Below are 18,109 nucleotides of genomic sequence, written 5' to 3' on the forward strand. Positions count from 1 at the left end.
CAAAGAGTCTGAACTAATGGCATCACAGATTTCCTTAACTTCCTGGCCACCTTCAGCTGTTACTCCAACTTGAAACCTCGGTCTGTCTAATTCAGTGTTGGCTTCCCTCCCTTGGCTCAAGGGTGGCCCAAGTCAAAGCCATGTGCTTGCTCAGCTCTTTGCTCAAATGTCACCATCTAAAATGAGGCCTCCTCTTGCCTCCCTAGTGGACAAGGGGTAGACCTATGGGGCCTCTCTGGTGGCGCAAGGGGTTAAGCACCTCACTGTGAAGCAAACTGCAGCCTCGGCAGCACGAGTTCGATCCCCGACCAGCTAGGGAGCAACCCACATGGCGCAGCAGACCTCTCCTGACTTACCTGCTGCTCCCCTCAGCAGTGTATTTCACTCACTCTGCCTGTTCTGCTCCCCACTCTGTCTCTGGTGAATCCTCTCACCACCACCCCCACCTCTGGCCTGTACCCCAGTTCTTGTATGCATAAATAAATATTTAAAAAATAAATAATATGAGGCCTCCTTTGGCCTGCCTTTATCAAGATTGTATCCTTTCTCTCCTGCTACTTCATTTCCCTTTACCAGCTTGATTTTTCTCCCTAGTCTTATCACCTTTACTATTTTGTTTTCATTTAATCTCTTCTCCCTCCACTAGGGAGAAGAAGGGGTCAAGGATTTTCGTCTTTTTGTTCACTTTTGAGTCTAGACTAATGCCTGGCATGTTGTAGTCACTCAGATTTATTCGCTGAATGAGCAGTTAGTGAGGGGGTGTGCTCTCAGTGTTAATTCTGCCACGTCTCTCTGGTTCCTCTCTCTTGCTCACACAGACACAGTCCTGCCACATAAACAGATGGTCACCAGGTAATGGGGTGCCTCTTTCCTTTCTAGTAGGTTTCCTCACTTCACTTATGGTGAGCAGTAATTCCTGCCCTTTGCCTGGGAAGGGAGAGGAAAGCCACAGTACTGTTATACATGAGGCTAACATGTGCCTCTCTAAAGACCCCCAGGACACCCCTCCCCCATTCCTCTCCTGAGGAGGTAGGGGATGTGTCTGTAACTATCTTCAGAAAATGAAAGATACTTGGCATCTTGCTTGAAGAGTTCAGCCACAATTTACAGATTACAGGAAAAGAACTTCCCTATGTGCTAGTAAGTGTATAAAAGGTACACAAAGAGACATGAAGTCACACTTTGTAAATCCTTGGACATTCAGAAGAATGAGATACTCTTCATTACTTCATGATGATACTGACGTTCAGTTTATTTTAAACTTAATGTTCCCATTTTCAGTCTGTTTAATGGAATTGCCCAAATTCAAACAGAGGGGCTCATAGATAAGCCAGAAAACAACAAACAGCTGGTACTTGTATAAACCCTACTCTTCTACAGGCGCTGTTCTAAGCTTTTTACAGTAGTAACCCCTTTAATCCTATCAGCTGTCTTTTGAGGAGGTGCTGTTATTATTCCAATTTGACAGATGAGGAAACTGAGGCACAAAGAGGTTACATGACTTGGCCAAGGTTATACAGCTAGTAAGTGGCAGAGCTGGGATTTGAACCCAAGCAGTGTAGCTCTAGAGTCTCTGTTTTGTTGGGTTTTTTAAAGGTTTATTTTTATTTATGCATATAAGAACCAGGGTACAGGCCAGAAGTGTGGGGAGTGAGAGGATTCACCAGAGACAGTGGGGAGCAGAACAGACAGGTACACTGAAATACACTGCCGAAGGGAGCAGCAGGCGAGACATTAATGGTCGTCTGCGCCACTTGTGGGTTTGCCCTCTGGCCGGGGATCGAACTCAGCCCGCAGTGGCTGGCGATAGCTTGATAGCACTGAGACTTTAACCCCTATGCCACCAGGAAGGCCCCTAGGGTCTGTGTGTTTATATCAGTGAGTTATATGGTGGCATTAAGAGATGGATTGGGGGCCTCCCCAGTGGCACAGCAGTTGAGCGCTGGGTTGTGAAGCTGCCCGCAGCCTCTGCAGTGCCGGTTCGATCCCCAGCTGCTCCCTGGTCACTGGAGGAGGGTCCCACGTGGCACGCAGACCTCTCTTGTCGCGCCCACTGCTCCCCTCAGCAGTGTACTTCGATCCTTCTGCCTGCTCTGCTCCCCGCTGTGGCTCTGGTGAATTCTCTCACCCTCCCGCGCTTCTGACTGTGCCCAGTGCTTGTATGGATAAATAAATAATTTTTTTTTTTTTTTTTTAGAAAATTAAAAAAAAAAAAAGATGGATTGGGGCCTCCCCTGGTGGTTGAGCGCTGGGCTGTGAAGCTGTCCGCAGCCTCTGCAGCGCTGGTTCGATCCCCGGCCGCCAGCGAGGGTCCCACAGGGTGCGCAGACCTCTCCTGTCGCGCCCGCTGCTCCCCTCAGCAGTGTATTTCGTCAGTCTGCTTGTTCTGTTCCCCACTCTGTCTCTGGTGAATTCTCTCACCCTCCTGTGCTTCTGACTGTACCCAGTACTTGTATAAGTAAATAATTTTTAAAAAAAAAAAGATGAGTTGGTCCCAAGGAATGGTAAGTTCCCCTCTGTCCAGATGTAGTCCTTAGTTCCAACTAAGATATCACCAAGTAGTAATCTCTTGTCTTGGTCATCATCCTCTGTACTTCTAGCACCTAACTCTCTGCTCTCTCACTCTGCCAGGTGTTGTTGAGGTGTACAGAGTAACTAAACGTGTGGAGCTTGGAATAAAAGCTACTGCAGTGTGCAGTGAGAAACTCCAGCAGTTGCTAAAGGACATCGATAAAGTGTGGAATAACCTAATAGGCTTCATGTCACTCGCCACGCTCACGGTAAGTGCATTACATTTCAGCATTTGCTTTCCTTCCCACCAACCTAAGTAGTGAGGCTGGGTGTGTAGCCCTATAATGGCACTTAAGGAAGGATGCAGGTGCCGACTGTGTCATGTTAGGTTACAGGGAGGCTTCCTGATAGCACCCAGGCCCACTGCACCTAAATAAAATAAGAATATAGGAAAACATCCATTCTTCTGTCTGCATCCTTCCTAATCACATATGCATGTTTTACAAAGCATTGTTTGAGTTCTTCCCTTTGCACTTCTAATTATGTCCCTATGTGTGTCTTTTTAAAAAGCTATATGCTGTGTCTTGCTGCTATCATATGGCTTAACCTTTTTACATTTTTAGGTTTTGGGGTTATTTTAATTTTTTCCCTAGCATAAATCTACTCTGTCTTTATCTTTAAATAAGATATTTCTACTTTTTTTTTTCCCTCCATTTGGACTTAGAGATCAGCATATTTGTTTATATGTATATACATGTAGCACTATAGCTATTGCTTCATCTATTATGTGGCATTCCAGAGAGTTGGGATAGTAATATACAAATTCAGATTTCTTTACATTGTATTCTAGCTTTCTTTGCCAGTTCCTTAACACATATGTAATGATTCCCTAAGATGTTCTTACATTTCTTTCATTTCATAGAGGCTGTGCAGTATTGCACATGTTAATTTATTTCTATTTCCTTTATGTGTAAACCGATCCATCTGTCTCTTTTGATCATTTGACCATTTATGCAATGAAATATGGTCATAGGCCTTACAGATTTCATATTTATATTAGATTTATACCCACATGCACATGCTAGTAAGCTATGGCAATTATTTTCTTCCTCTTCTATTACTTCCCCTTTTTTATATTTCATTGGGCAAAACTATTTTATTTTTATATATTCATACCTATTCAGTTTGTCTCTGATAACTATCCTTTCTTTCACAATAGTCAGAAATTTATCTTCCTTCCGCAGCTGGAGTAAATGCGCTATTCCATTTTCCATTCCCTCCCCTCTGACTGCATGACCTGTCTGAGTGATCACAGCCACGGGGCAGGAGTCGGTTCTCGGTGTTGTGCTGCCAGCCCAGTGCATGCCAGCCATCTCGGCAACATGTGCTAAGCAGCAGATCCTCTCACTGTTGTTATGTTGCTGCTAGTTTGTAATAGTTACTTCTTTAAAACTTTAAATGATTTCCCAAATCTCTCTTTTCTTCCCTCAGACCATTTTTCAATTTATAACTTAAAATTTTACATTGTAAGGTAATTACATTTTTTTTTAATAGAGGCATGTTTTATGTATTTATTTATTTGTTTGTTTTTTGTTTATACATGCACTGGGTACAGTCAGAAGCGTGGGAGGGTGAGAGAATTCAGAGCCAGAGCGGGGAGCAGAGCAGGCAGAAGTACTGAAGCACACTACTGAGGGGAGCAGCGGGCAGCAGGAGAGGTCTGCGCGCCATGTGGGACCCTCCTCTGGTGGCCGGGGAGCAGCCGGGGATCGAACCAGTGCCGCAGAGGCTGTGGGCAGCTTCGCAACCCAGCACTCAACCGCTGCACCACCGGGGAGGCCCAGTAATTACATTTTTAAAGACTGCTCTGGCCAACACAGTAAGCGAGAAAGTACAAATATTCAAAAAGAAGAGAAAAATTACATTTTTGTGATACAAAATAATTCCAGCAGGGCCTCCCTGGTGGTTCAGGGGGGTAAGCACCGCACTATGAATCAATCCGCAGCCTCTGCAGCATGAGTTCAATCCCCGGCTGGTCAGGGAGCAACCCACATGGCGAGGCAGACTTCTCCTGACTCGCCCACTGCTCCCCTCAGCAGTGTATTTCAGTCAGTCTGCCTGTTCTGTTCCCCACTCTGTCTCTGGTGGATCCTCTCACCCCTGGCACCTCTGGCCTGTACCCCAGCTCTTGTATACATACATAAATAAATGTTTAAAAAATAATTATAATTCCAGCAATCTGAACTCAAGCAGTTAAATTTATTGAACTGGACAAAAATTCATAGCATTCTTACGTATTATCAATGGCTAGAAAATATAATAAAAAAGGAAACTCTTGGGGCCTCCCCAGTGGCGCAGTGGTTGAGCACTGGGTTGCGAAGCTGCCCGTGGCCTCTGCGGCACCGGTTCGATCCCCGGCTGCTCCCCGGCTGCTCCCCGGCTGCTCCCCGGCCACCGGCGGAGAGTCCCACATGGCGCGCAGACCTCTCCTGCCGCCCGCTGCTCCCCTCAGCAGTGTACTTCGGTCCTTCTGCCTGCTCTGCTCCCCGCTCTGGCTCTGGTGAATTCTCTCACCCTCCCGTGCTTCTGACTGTACCCAGTGCATGTATAAACAAAAAAACAAACAAACAAATAAATAAAACATGCCTCTATTTAAAAAAATAAAAATTAAAAAAAAAATAAATTAAAAAAAAAAGGAAACTCTTTTTTAAAGATTTATTTATTTTTATACAAGAACTGGGGTACAGGCCACATGCACGGGAGGGTGAGAGGATTCACCAGAGACAGAGCGGGAACAGAACAGGCAGACTGGTGAAATACACTGCTGAGGGGAGCAGCGGGTGCAACAGGAGAGGTCTGCTCACCATGTGGGACCCTCGATGGCCGGCCGGGATCGAACCAGCGCTGCAGAGGCTGCAGACAGCTTCACAGCACGGCACTCAACCGCCTGTGCCATCAGGAGAGGCTCCCACCCAAAAAAGGAAACTCCGCCCCCCCAAAAAAAAATATTTATTTATTTATTTATTTATACAAGCACTGGGTACAGTCAGAAGTGCAGGAGGGTGAAAGAATTCACCAGAGCCGGAGCGGGGAGCAGAGCAGGCAGAAGGACCGAAGTACACTGCTGAGGGGAGCAGCGGGCGGCAGGAGAGGTCTGCGCGCCATGTGGGACCCACTTCCAGTGGCCGGGGAGCAGCCAGGGATCGAACCAGGGCTGCAGAGGCTGCAGGCAGCTTCACAACCCAGCGCTCAACCGCTGCGCCACCGGGGAGGCCCAAAAGGAAACCTTTTTTAAGGTGTAAAACCATTCAGGTCCTTATCACTTCTGACCACATAGCAAGGATGACTGGTTTTTGTTGTTGTTTTTTTTTTAATTCCCTGTCGATCTGTTCTGCAATGCCACGACTGGACATTTCTTTCCAAAGAGCAAATCTAATCATGTCATTTAAAATCCTGCGCTAGGCTCTCACCGTCTTCAGGATCCAGTTCAGTCAGACTCCTCAGCTCAGTGTATAAGATCTTTTCATCACTTGAAATCCACTGGCCTCCCTCACTCTGTTAGATGGCTTTTCCTCTGGATTCTGCATTCTGGTGGTGGGCTATACTCCCCACAGAAGTCCTTCCAGGAGTCCCTCGCCCTGATAGAATCCCTTCCTTTGCATATCCAAGGCACGTCTCTCTCTCAAGTAGCATTTACATGTTTGTTGGGAATTGTGCGTCTACTTTTTTGCCCACTAGCTTGTCAGCCCCTTAAAAGCAGGACTATGTCCTTATTTCTCTGTGTTCTAATAGTGTTTGTTGGAACTTTCTGCTCTGTTTTACAGGTCTCCCTCACTATCCAGAAGTGGACTTTCCTATTTGGTATGATTTGAAGTGTTGTTTTTGAGTCTGGGAATGCCACTAGCACCCATTTATATGGAAAAATTTTTGAGTATTCCCCCCCCCCCAAAAAAAAAAAACACCACCAAATCATACCAAATAGGAACATTCTACTTTCAGATGGTGGGGAAACCTGTATACTTTTGAACCTTCCAGTTTTTTTCCAAACTGAATATGCAGTATTTGTATACCTCATAATTTAAATAACTACTTTAAAGTTTTAAAATAAACGAGTAAGGAAGATTGGAACGAAGGGAACAGGAAAGTAGGGGAGATAAAATAAGCCAGGAATGACGTTAAATATAGAAAAACGTGTGCTTTTTAAAGTGCTTGCATTGGCTGGTGGTGGGCTATACAGCTGACTTGACTCTTTCTGGGATTCTATATAAAGACAACCTGTCCGTTCCATGATTCACTGTGCCCGTGACGTAAAGCTAAACCCACCACCCTCCTACCTCAGGGGAGGCATAATTATTCCTGGTACCAGTATCAGAGCGCACATTCTTCTGTGGAATCTCAGAGAGAGGAAACTGATGTAACCTACATTACCTTCAGAAATACCCTTTGAGTAAATAAAGCAACAGGTTTCAGTGAGTAGTTTCTTAGGAAATCTCTCCCTGTAGGCCAAATGGCATGACTCCAAGCACAAATGAGTGAAAGTCATTCTGAGTGTGGAAAAAATAGAATAAGTGGTAAACTAGGGGAAAATGGAAGTGCATACTGATGGGAGACTTGTCTTTGCTCTACAAAGAAAACATACACATCAGTGAGAAATGTGCCAACATTGCCATAAAAGCGGAACAAAATCACAAAGTGATTTGTAAAGGAGGCACAGCTAATCAGGAAATCATAATTCAAATTAAAACTGTTACTACAGGATTGGAAGGAAATATGCCAGAATGGTTATAGGGCTGTGTTTGGGTGATGAAACCCAGCCAGTATTTTTGTAGTGTTCCTGAGCTTCAGCCACTAGTGGAGCGCTTGGCTAGAGATGGAGACGCAGGTGCCGGGGGCTGCCAGTTGGGTCACAGCTGTCACCACAGATCATTGCGTTACCTTTGCGTCATTGGCAGCACCCTTCATCAGAGCCTCTCTGCTGTCTTACAAAGATCTTACCTCAAAATCTGTGTGTTCCATGTTTTTATAGCAACAAGATATTAAGACCACGCATGAGACCAGAGAGCAGTGTGGCCGGGTCCCTCCTGTCTCACCTCCCTTCTGCTCCCTACTCTCGTGCTGAAATGAGCCAGATTAAGTCTGAATAATCATCCCCATGAGCCAATTTTCAGTGAGTGCTTACCACATGCTAGACCCTATTTTTAACTCTTTGTATAGATTTAATTTAATAGTCACAAAGATTTTGAGGATAGCTACTTCTGTCTGCCCCACTTTTACAGATGGAAAAAACTGAAGTACAGAGACTGGATTCCTATACTCTCACCTCCTTGAAATGGGCAAGCTGGGTGGGTAAAACCAGAGAAATGCAGAAGCCTTTTGGGGTGTTGTTTAGTATCAAGAGATGAAGCACCAGGAGTCTTCCTGGCAGCAATTGATTGAAGTCAAGGTCTTAACATTGTTTCCTCTACGTGTATCCTAGGACTGTGATAGCTTAAAGCTTCCCAGTCTCCACTTAAGCTTCAAGGGTCTTTGTTTCGGTGGCAGTCAGTTGCTCATTGTAGTTACACTTTGAAAGCTAGATTTCTACATAAACTGTTAAATAGGCCACCCCTCTTTTTCTTCTGGTACTGTTAGAAAAAGATGGCTATGATCGCAGGCATTTTTCTTTGTCATGAACTCTTCGAAGAAAAGATAACACAAAAGAGCAAACACATTAACTGGCCCATTTTGTGTTAGTTTTTTGGTGTGTTTTTTTGTTTTTGTTTTTTTTTTTAAGATTTTATTTATTTATTTACACAAGAGCCGGGGTACAGGCCTGATACGCAGGAGGGTGAGAGGATTGACCAGAGACAGAGCGGGACCAGAACAGGCAGACTGACGAAACACACTGCTGAGGGGAGCAGCGGGCGAGACAAGGAGAGGTCTGCCACGCCATGCGGGACCCTCCCTGGCCAGCCAGGATGGAACCGGCGCTGCAAAGGCTGCGGACAGCTTCACAGCACGGCGCTCAACTGCCTGTGCCACCAGGGGAGGCCCTGTGTTAGTTTTAATGTGTGATAATTGTGGAGAAGCCTGGCCTGTTTGCTGTCTGTTTCCGAGGTAGCTACTAATAACAGGAGAGGGGACGCCTCTTACCACCCTGTGCTGCTTCTCATACTTTGCAGCTCCTGCCATGCTGCAGCGGCTCCTGAGAAAGTCTTGCCTTCTGCTCTCTACTCTCTGCCCGCCTGCCAGCCTTTCTTCTCTTTTTTCACTAAAATCTGTACATAGTAAAATACAAAACTTTTAGTTATACCACTCACAGTGAGTTTCGTTAGTTTTATCATTCAGTGGGTTTTAACAAACGCATGCTCCATACCACCCAGGCCACTCTCAGGAATAGGATGGGCCACCATTCCACAAAGTCATCCCCCATTCTGATTTTTTACACCAATGCCAATGATTAGTTTTGTCTGGAATTTTTTAAAGGAAGCCAGGGAATTTGACTTTGTAATTTCAAAGAAAGCCTGTTCGTTTTGGTTACCCCTCTAAGCGGGAGTTCACATGCAATTCTAATTCCTCAGGGTGGCAAAATGTGAGGTAAGTGGAACACTGACCAGACATCGTGCTGCTGTCTAGTTCTCACTGGGCCCACTCCATGTCTAGCTGCTGGAGAGTGGTTTTTCCTGGCGTCTCTTTAGATGCTTGACCAGGATGAGAAGATTAATTAGTTTGCAGCTAGGCACCAAAGGAGTGCACTGCAGGCTGCATGTGAACGCTACTGCGTATTCGTGTCTCTAGTGGCCTACGCTTTTCCAGTCAACTGTTTTTTCCACCAGGTTAGCTGTGACAAAAACAATCGTTCTCGCTCAGATATTTTTTCGGATTATACTTGTCATTTCCTCCTGATAACTGGTTGCTCCTTGATCTATAAAACTTAGTTGAATGCGCCACTACATGAAGAATGGCATACATTCCACAGCAGTGTAAGGTGTACCTTGTCCTGGAGCTTTTACTCTGAAAATACATGCATAAATGTAAGTGACTTGCAAACCAGCATCTGTGTAGTTCAGTTCAGTTGCAACAAAGATACATAAACTTCAAGGATTCTAGATTAGAGGCTCAGAGCAGAGCAATCATTACTCTAGAGAGAGACGCGATAAGGCGGCAGTGGAATTTTAGCACTTTATGCCACTGGTTCATTTTAGTAGAACTTTTAAGTTTATTAATGAGTCCGGTTGCTGCAATCTCCTTATTACTGCTTATTTTGCATCTGGAACCTGCCAGGCATTGTGCTATATGCTTTATATTCATTCTCATTTAATCCTGGTGACAGTCCCATGAAGTCAGTAGTGTAAAATCCCCATTTTTGCAGGCGAAGAAACAAGTCTTGGACTTGAATGTGCATCAGTGTAAAAATCCATTCTCCCTATTGTGTTAGTCCCAGCTTCCAAGATGCTAAAAAAAACTTGTTCCTTCACATGAAGACTCCATGAAGCTACTCTCATGAAAGGGTGGCTCCATCACTCTTCTGCAGTGAAGAGGTCCCAGAATGTTGGTGCTGTGTTGCAGTGGTGATGGTAGGGCTCTGGAAAGCAGAGTGTGGTCTTAAACTCCAAATTGTTGCTCCCTCACATATTTTTTTTTTTAAAGATTTATTTATTGATTTGTACAAGCACTGGGTACAGTCAGAAGCGCGGGAGGGTGAGAGAATTCACCAGAGCCAGAGCAGGGAACAGAGCAGGCAGAAGGACCGAAGTACACTGCTGAGGGGAGCAGCGGGCGGCAGGAGAGGTCTGCATGCCATGTGGAACCCTCGCCCAGTGGCTGGGGATCAAACCGGCGCTGCAGAGGCTGCAGGCAGCTTCGCAGCCCAGCGCTCAACCGCTGCACCACCGGGGAGGCCCCCCTCATATATATTTTTTAAGCTGAATTTGATACTAGCAAAGTTTAAAATTCCCTTTCCCTTTAATACTTCCCTTTTTCCATGGACTAAAACTCCCTCTGGTGGCATCAGCTTATCTCCTTTGTGCACAGGCTATGAGGAACTGGCTTTTGTTAAGAGGTGAAAGTCATCTGTTTTAGTGAGATGAGATGTATGTAATGGTTAGTCCCTGAGTGAGCTGTTATGAAGGTTGTATCTCATGGATATGGGTAGGTTTGGAACAAGATTCATTCCTAGAAAACAAAACTAATCCATTTTGCCGTGTGAAACCTACAAAAAAACAAAGGACTGTTTATTCTCCTGATCTCTAGTCAATTGAAAATCACACTGGCTCATACAGGCTCTGTGATTCTGCTTTTATAATGTAAATTATTTTATACGTCCCTCCAATGTGAAATAAGCAGTGAATTTCAGAGTACTTTCCATTGCTGTGGCACATCAGGAGAATGGTTTAATTTTAATAGAAATAATATTTTTGTTATCTTGCCAGCATCCCAGTGTTTTAGAGACAGAATCATCATGTCTCTGCATGGCTGTCCTCAGTTGACAGAATGTGGATGTGGCAGACTGAGTAACGTCTGCCCCCAAAGGTGCCCATGTCCTGATCCCTGGACCCTGTGAATTTGTTACCTTACATGGAAAAAGGGCCTCTGCATACTAAGGGTCTTTAGAGGGTAAACTTTTGCAGGACTATCCAGGTGGACCCAGTGTCATCACAGGACCCATCAGGGGAGGGCATGAGAGTGAGAACAAGTGACGAGATGGTGGAAGCAGAGAGAAAGGTTGGCAGATGCTATGCTATTGACTTGGAAGATGGGACCAAGATCCAGGGAATGTGTAGGCAATCTCTAGAAACTAGAAAAAGCAAAGAAATAGATTCTCCCCTAGAATTTCCAGAAGGAATGCAGTGCTGCCAACCAATTTTAGACTTCTGACCTCCAGAACTATAAGAGAATTGATGTTATTTTAAGCCGCCAAATTTGTACTGATTCGTGACTGTAGTATTACTGTGCCGTGCCAGAATCAAAAGTTTGGAATTGCTTGTGGACCCTGTGTCTGGATCACTCTTTAGAGAATATCAGTAAAATGAGGCAAGGTTATGCTGCAGTGACTCACATACATCGTAGCAACGTAAAACAACAAAGATTTATTTCTTGCTCCTGCCTCATGTCCATCTGGTGTTGGAGGGCCTCTGTGCCATGTCCTTCTCGCTCAGAGACCTAGGTTGGCAGCTTCCACCCCCTGGAGCATGGCTGGTCGGCGCGGGATGTTCAGAGAAACATGACAGATAGCATTTGATCTTAAAGGCTTCCTTCCAAAAGTGACATAGATGACTTAGGCTCACAGTTTATTGGTCGTGACAAGGTCCTAGTATGCCTCACTTAGGAGAGAGAAGGTTCCTCCTACCATTGATCTGGAAGGAGAAAGAATACTGATTAAGAATGGTAATTACCAAACTCTTCTTCCTTAATAATTATTTTCTTGGACATCATTTTAGCAGTTTATTATTTGCTAAAGATTCAGGATTCTATATCCAAGTGTGACTCGGACTCATCAGTGTGTGCAGGTCATGTGTGACAGAATTTGTTTTTTTAACCTTTACTAACTGCGTGAAATTCTTGCCAATTGAAGTAGATGGCATTCGATTTAAGGTGGCCTGTAGAGGGCATCCCCTCTTGTAGAATTGCAGCCGTTGGTGGGCGTCACCCTGTTGCAGTGTGATAAGGCGGCTTGTCGGTGTGCGTTTCTAAAGGTCAGTTTTATCATTTGAAGAATTTGCCCACAGGGTAATTTATCGAAAGCTGTGTGAGTACCACTGGAGATTACAGTATAACCTTTTCATTTGCTTCCCTCCTGCCTTTAGTAAACATATTAAAGGGTCTTTATTTGACTGATTTCAAGATTCCAAATTTTCCCAGATTCTAACTATTTCTCAGATGATCTGTATTCATTATTTTGAGAAATAGCTATAAGGCAGGTTATGGAAGTGACACTATGATTTTAACCTCTTCAGAAAGCTTGTTAAATTTTGTCAGTTGATAATTGTGATAAATCTGAGTATTTTATCCTTTCCAGATAACCATTCTCTCTCTCTCTCTTCCTCTCTCTCTCCCCCCCTCTTCTCTCTCCTCTCCCCCCCCCCAACTAAGGGAAATAGGTAGGCAAGTAAAATTGTGACCATTTTACGGATGACAGAATTGGACAGCAAACAAATGATAGCACCCACTGCTGCTATGTTTGACCAAAGTTGCCATGGTTTGCACTAAAAAAGAAAAGAAAAAGCATCCTCTGGCTTCACTAAAGCCTTGTAGGTTTACCTCATGTACGTGATGGAAAACTTCACCTCCCCTTTCTTTGAAAGCTATGTGCCCTCTCTCCCTAGGTGCTCTCGGAGGGGGTTCAGTTCAGGCTTGTTCAAGTAGGTGGTGAAGCTAGTACATTATTTCAAATTAGAAAGGAACGGCATCACATACAGCCTACACATTTTTTTAGGGCAAAGCCATTTCTTTTCCTTAGGAAAGAATAAAATTTTGTAAACACAAAGCACTGTAGTAGCCCCTCAGTGGTTCCACTTAAATTAACTGTAGAAAATGCAGCTACTGCTCTTTGCCTTCAGTCGGCCACCCAGGATCCTGCTGTTGCCATCAGCTACCTCCCCACCCGGTGTTACCAGTATTGCAAAAGAAGCTGCACCCAAAGGTTCGCTTCTGCTGAGGTGTCCCTGATGCTAAGATCAGAGTCTTTGACCTGAGGCAGAAAAAGGCAAAAGTGGGTGAGTTCCCACTCTGGCCACATGGTGTCAGATAAATATGGGCACCTCTCCTCCGAAGCCCTGGAGGCTGCCCGTGTTTGTGCCAACAAGTACATGGTGAGAAGCTGCCGCAGAGATGGCTTCCACATCCGAATGCAGCGCCACCCTTCCACGTCACCTGCAGCAGCAGAATGTCGTCCGATGCTGGGGCTGACAGGGTCCAGTCAGGGGTGAAGGTGCCTCTGGAAAGCCCCAGGACAAAGTGGCCAGGTCCACATTGGCCAAGCCATCATGTCCATCAGCATCAGGCTGCAGAACAAGGAGTATGTGACTGAGGCCCTATGTAGTCCAAGTTCAAGTTCCCTGGCAGCCAGAAAATCCACATCTCCAAGAAGTAGGGCTTCGTCAAGTTTAATGCAGATGAGTTTGAAGACATGGTAGTTGGAAAGCAGCTCATCCCACATGGCAGTGGGGTCAGATACATCCCGCATCACAGCCCCCTGTACAGACGGTGGGCCCTGCAGTCACGAGAAAAGAGATGCCCACCCCATACCCTTTCGTCTCACACGTAAAAGTCCATACCTTATCCAAAAAAAAGGGGAAAAAAATGTAGCTAGCTATTATTTTGGCAGAACTTTGCCATCATCCTAGGTGACCTCAGTATCCATAAGGCAAAGTGCACCAGGCTCCCAGGTTCTTGACCTCCTGGACTCTTACCTCCATTTTACGTAGTCACTCACTTGCACTGGGCTGTGTCATCACATCCAGCTGTAGTGCCTTTGCAATCTTAAATTCAGACTTCTTACTTACCTTTTGAGCCCAAAGCAGTAGCCCTTCAACTTTCTCACACTTGCTTGTGCTGCTCCTGGTTTTGTTTTTGTTTTTTTTTTTTGGGGGGGGGGAGGGTGGGGAGGTTGGTTTCCAAGGTAACTGCCTTTTGCTGTCTTCTTATCAACTCCCTTCTTCACTTTCTTTCCCACTTGCTTCGTCCTTAGTAGAACGCAGCAGGTGCTCAGAAAATGTTTGGGAAATTGAATAATTGTATTGATGGTTATTAATGAACTCAATTTGCCACTGGGCCTTCTGAAGATAAATGACGAGGGAATTGAGCCAATAGCATTTGGAACTACTGTGTCCTTACCCATGTGTCTTGTCCTCACAGCCTGATGAAAATTCACTGGACTTTTCTTCTTGTATGCTACGACCTGGGATTAAAAATGCTCAGGAACTTGCTTGTGGGGTTTGCCTCTTAAATGTGGACTCCAGGAGCCGGGTAAGTCCCAAGCCTGTCCCCTGCAGATGGCAAAGCACTTCCCTAACATGGCCCGGAGGACAGCCCTGTCTAGCCCACTTCACTGCAAGGTCTGTGACCAGGGGTGGGGATTTCATCAAGTCCTGAAATCTGACCGCAGAACAGACACATCCTTTCACAAGGGCAGTGGGGGAAGCTGGTGAGGGAGTGGACGCACGTCTTCCCTTTCCAACTAACACGCTGCTTGCATTGTGCCTGCAGCACCCCGAGCCCAGTGGGGTGGTAGAGAAAAGGTGAAACCTGTAAGGATTTGTTTGGCGGCAGGAGGCCCTGTTCCGGGAAATTTTGTTGACCTTTGATTTCAACGTTATTTCAGAAAGAAGAGAAGCCTGCAGAAGAACATCCTAAAAAAGTATGAACCAGTTACATATTTTTCCTAGCGCCTCCATCTTAATTTTGAGTGTAGAAGGCAAATCAGATGATTCCACTGTCATCTTGACCTGTTCCAATCATGAATCTCTTTACCGAGTCATTTTTGTTCCCATAACGTTTGATTTGATCAGCTAACGTGTCTGTCTGGATCCACTTCTGTCTTGTTTGCATGCTTGTACTTCACAGTTGGCTTCTGATAATGTGGTTTTTTCTCTCTGCCATGAGCATGGTAGCAGAATGAGCAATTCTAGGAGGCTGGAAGTTGTAGTGACACAGAGTAAGATCAAAGAGCCTCGGGAATTTGACTTATCAGACTAAAACAAATTGTTTAGGTTTTAGAGGGTTTTTTGTTTTGTTTAATTGTATGTGGTGCTTTAGACAACACCCCAGGAGATAGTTGAGGTTAGGACTAGCTGGCTGTATTTACCTATAACCATCACGCACCTGGAAATAATTTTTATGTGTTTAGTATCTTTTTACAAACTATTCCTGTTTGAATCTTTTAAAATATGTCAAATCACTTAACTCCCGGTGGTCCAAGGCCCTAAGTGATTTTAATCTCTTGTTTTCTAACTTCCTTGTAATTTTCTTTCATAATTGGACTATAATCAGGCACAGAAAAGTAGGGGATTACAGGTTGCAGTGAAATGCCAGCCTTAGAGGAAGAGCTTCCCTTCCGCACAATGGGGGATAAATTTTACCCATGGCCCTTGGCTATCTCCATTGCCCCGAAGACTGCCTTTTCTGTGATTTGGCCTTGCTTTTGTTGAAACTGGATTTAGTAGTAAAGATTTGTTTATTCCTTATTTAGCAGCAAAAAACTTTCACTTGAATTCCTGTAGCCACCTGCTCAGCTTTTGTGTGTTTGCCAGTTTGACCTCAGCCTCTGTGCCCCGGAGAGGTCTACGTGCTGGTTGCTGGGCAGCTCTTAAGCAGCAGCTAGACTTGCCCTGTTTGTCTGTTTATTTCCGGCAGGCATTCAACTCAGAGACAGACAGTTTCAAGCTGGCATATGGAGGACACCAGTACCACGCCAGCTGTGCCAACTTCTGGATCAACTGTGTTGAACCAAAACCACCTGGCCTCATCCTGCCTGATTTGCTCTGAAAAGCTCCTCTATGAAGTGGACCAGCCGAGTTGGGGTTTTTTCTGTCACACCCCCTGGGGTGAGAGGAACTAATGAACAGAACGTTTATGAATCTATATAAAGAATTCCCCCAAGAGGTTGGGGAACCAAAGCTGTGCAAGTTCCTAGTCATTCCTCCGGATGGCTTCCGTCCCCTGGCTCCCACTGCTGGCACTTGGGGCTGAGGTAAAATCGCCCTCCCTGAGCTGTGGCGCCAGACGTTTGCTAACTTATCTCTCGTTCTCGTAAGATGTTTTAATATATGGACCATACTTTAAGGAATATTTGCTGCTGCAGTATTAAAACTGTGAAGAATTGACATTTGGTGAAAATAAATTGTTGTAGGACTGGAATCGACAATGTTTCAAGCCAGTGTTTACTTATATCTAGAACCTTATTGTCCTGTAAAGTAGAATGCATTTATCCACATTTAGACTGAGAGCTGGAATGAATAAAAAGGGGAAATTGTGATTTAACTGATGGTCTTTTTATAGAAAAAATTCTCGTCATCTCCATTGGACAATGGCAGGTAAGTGAGGGCAGGTTTGTCAACTTTTCTGCCAAACCTGAACCAGTTCTCTACTCCTTTTGTTCATTTCTAAAACTGCCAACATTCAAGATTTTTTTTGTCAAAAGGTGCCCGGACTTTTTGCAGTGGAGGAAAATGTCCTCTTTGCCAGAGGCCCAAATCTTGTATACCAGGATGAAAATCCTTCCTCTGAGACATCACTGAAAACCTTGTTTGGCTTCTCACAAGAATATGAACACAGTAATTTTTTCAGACAAGATTTGGAAAGGCAGGTGAATGAAATCTCTCTGTGATACCTTCTCCAGATTTCCAAATCAAACTGCTTAGGGGCCAGTACTGCCTGACTTGCCGTGTATGTATGAGAGATCTGAAAATTAGTTCAGGATTAGCAAGAGTTGTTTCTGGCCTAGTGAGGAAAATAGTAAGATACACAGAGCAGAGAGACATGACTTAAAAGCAAAGGAAGAAATATGTTCAAAAACAGCTCTTTTAGAAGACAGCCTGTGCTCTGGTGTAGGGAATTTTCTTTGCCACTTTAACTGCTTAAAATCAGAAAGGGAAAAAGAAGTGGTTAAGGACTATGTTATTTCTCCAAGTTATAACTGTACTTTAGGAAGAGATTTGAATCTTGTATGTTTCACTTTATATGACTTAACGTCCTCTGACCTAGACTTAGTACTTAATGGAAAAGTTGGTTTGGGTTATAGAATTGCTTATTTACATAACTTATTTTCCCTTCTCAGGATAAAACTTGAGAGAATTTTATTTTGTTACATCTTACACCTTTTACCTCCATCTTCAAGAAAGGTGTAGAACATTTTCATTACACAGCTATTGATGAGACTTCTGCTATACCTTGTGTGCATCAGAATGCAGAGCATTGTTGATGAGGTAAATGATTTTATTAGCTCCAAACACCACCTCCAGCTACTAGTGACTGGGACAGCTGTCTCCGAAATGTTACCTTCAGAGCCTCTGCCCTCCACAGTGCTAGTGGGGAGTTAGTAACAATCCACACAAGGGAGCCAGGCCAGTCTCCAGCAGGCTCTTCCCGAAGCCTGTGTGCCACTTCAGCCTGAGCAGCGCCTTGGGTTTCAACGTGGCATTTTAAAAAGTATGCTCACCTGCTAACTCGATTGATTTCCTTTCCTAGGTATATTCCAGAATACCTCAGATAAAATTCTGGCATAATTACTGCTGACTTTACCGAGCAAGATAGATTTAGTCACTCCTTGGAAGGCTTAAGAGGAAAATACAGCAACCAACAAAAAGCCTTTGCTATGAAAAGTATTCACTACTTTTTAGTATCTGTTAAACGGGGTAAGTGTTTTATTAGATGTCACCAGTAAGGACTTGGAGAGTGTGGAATACCATTGCATTGATTTCTTCTTTAATGCAGGTTTATTAAAATGACTCAACATTGCATTCAGCTTCACCTCAGCTCTTGATAGTCAAGAGCCCAGTGTCCTTGGAAACAGTAACCAAGGTTACTGATTTCCATACTGTGTATTGTGCAGGCAGCTTCACCCCCACTGCTTGAGTGGCAATTAATAAGCACTTTTCTTTTTCGGTATTCTATTTTACCT

The 18,109-nt window shown here is 44.5% G+C and overlaps 1 protein-coding gene and 1 pseudogene across 11 annotated transcripts in view; both read left to right on the forward strand.

Moving 5' to 3' along the window:
• SYNRG (synergin gamma) overlaps positions 1–17,093 on the forward strand; it is a 74,294-nt gene extending 57,201 nt beyond the window's left edge. For 9 of the 11 annotated variants that reach the window (XM_054689278.1, XM_037494676.2, XM_037494681.2 and 6 more), the window contains 4 exons: positions 2,632–2,780; positions 14,347–14,457; positions 14,813–14,848; positions 15,844–17,093. In XM_054689278.1, the coding sequence (XP_054545253.1) occupies positions 2,632–2,780; positions 14,347–14,457; positions 14,813–14,848; positions 15,844–15,975 (428 nt within the window). In that variant the 3' untranslated portion in view covers positions 15,976–17,093. The remainder of the gene's footprint in view (positions 1–2,631; positions 2,781–14,346; positions 14,458–14,812; positions 14,849–15,843) is intronic. The other 2 variants (XM_037494678.2, XM_037494684.2) reach the window with 1 other exon arrangement.
• On the forward strand, positions 11,194–14,048 carry LOC119232957 (60S ribosomal protein L10-like; annotated as a pseudogene).
• Positions 17,094–18,109: the final 1,016 nt, after the last annotated feature.

The sequence above is a fragment of the Talpa occidentalis genome, unplaced genomic scaffold (assembly GCF_014898055.3).
Source record: "Talpa occidentalis isolate TD23 unplaced genomic scaffold, MPIMG_talOcc4v2.1 talOcc4.7, whole genome shotgun sequence".
Lineage (NCBI taxonomy): Eukaryota > Metazoa > Chordata > Mammalia > Eulipotyphla > Talpidae > Talpa > Talpa occidentalis.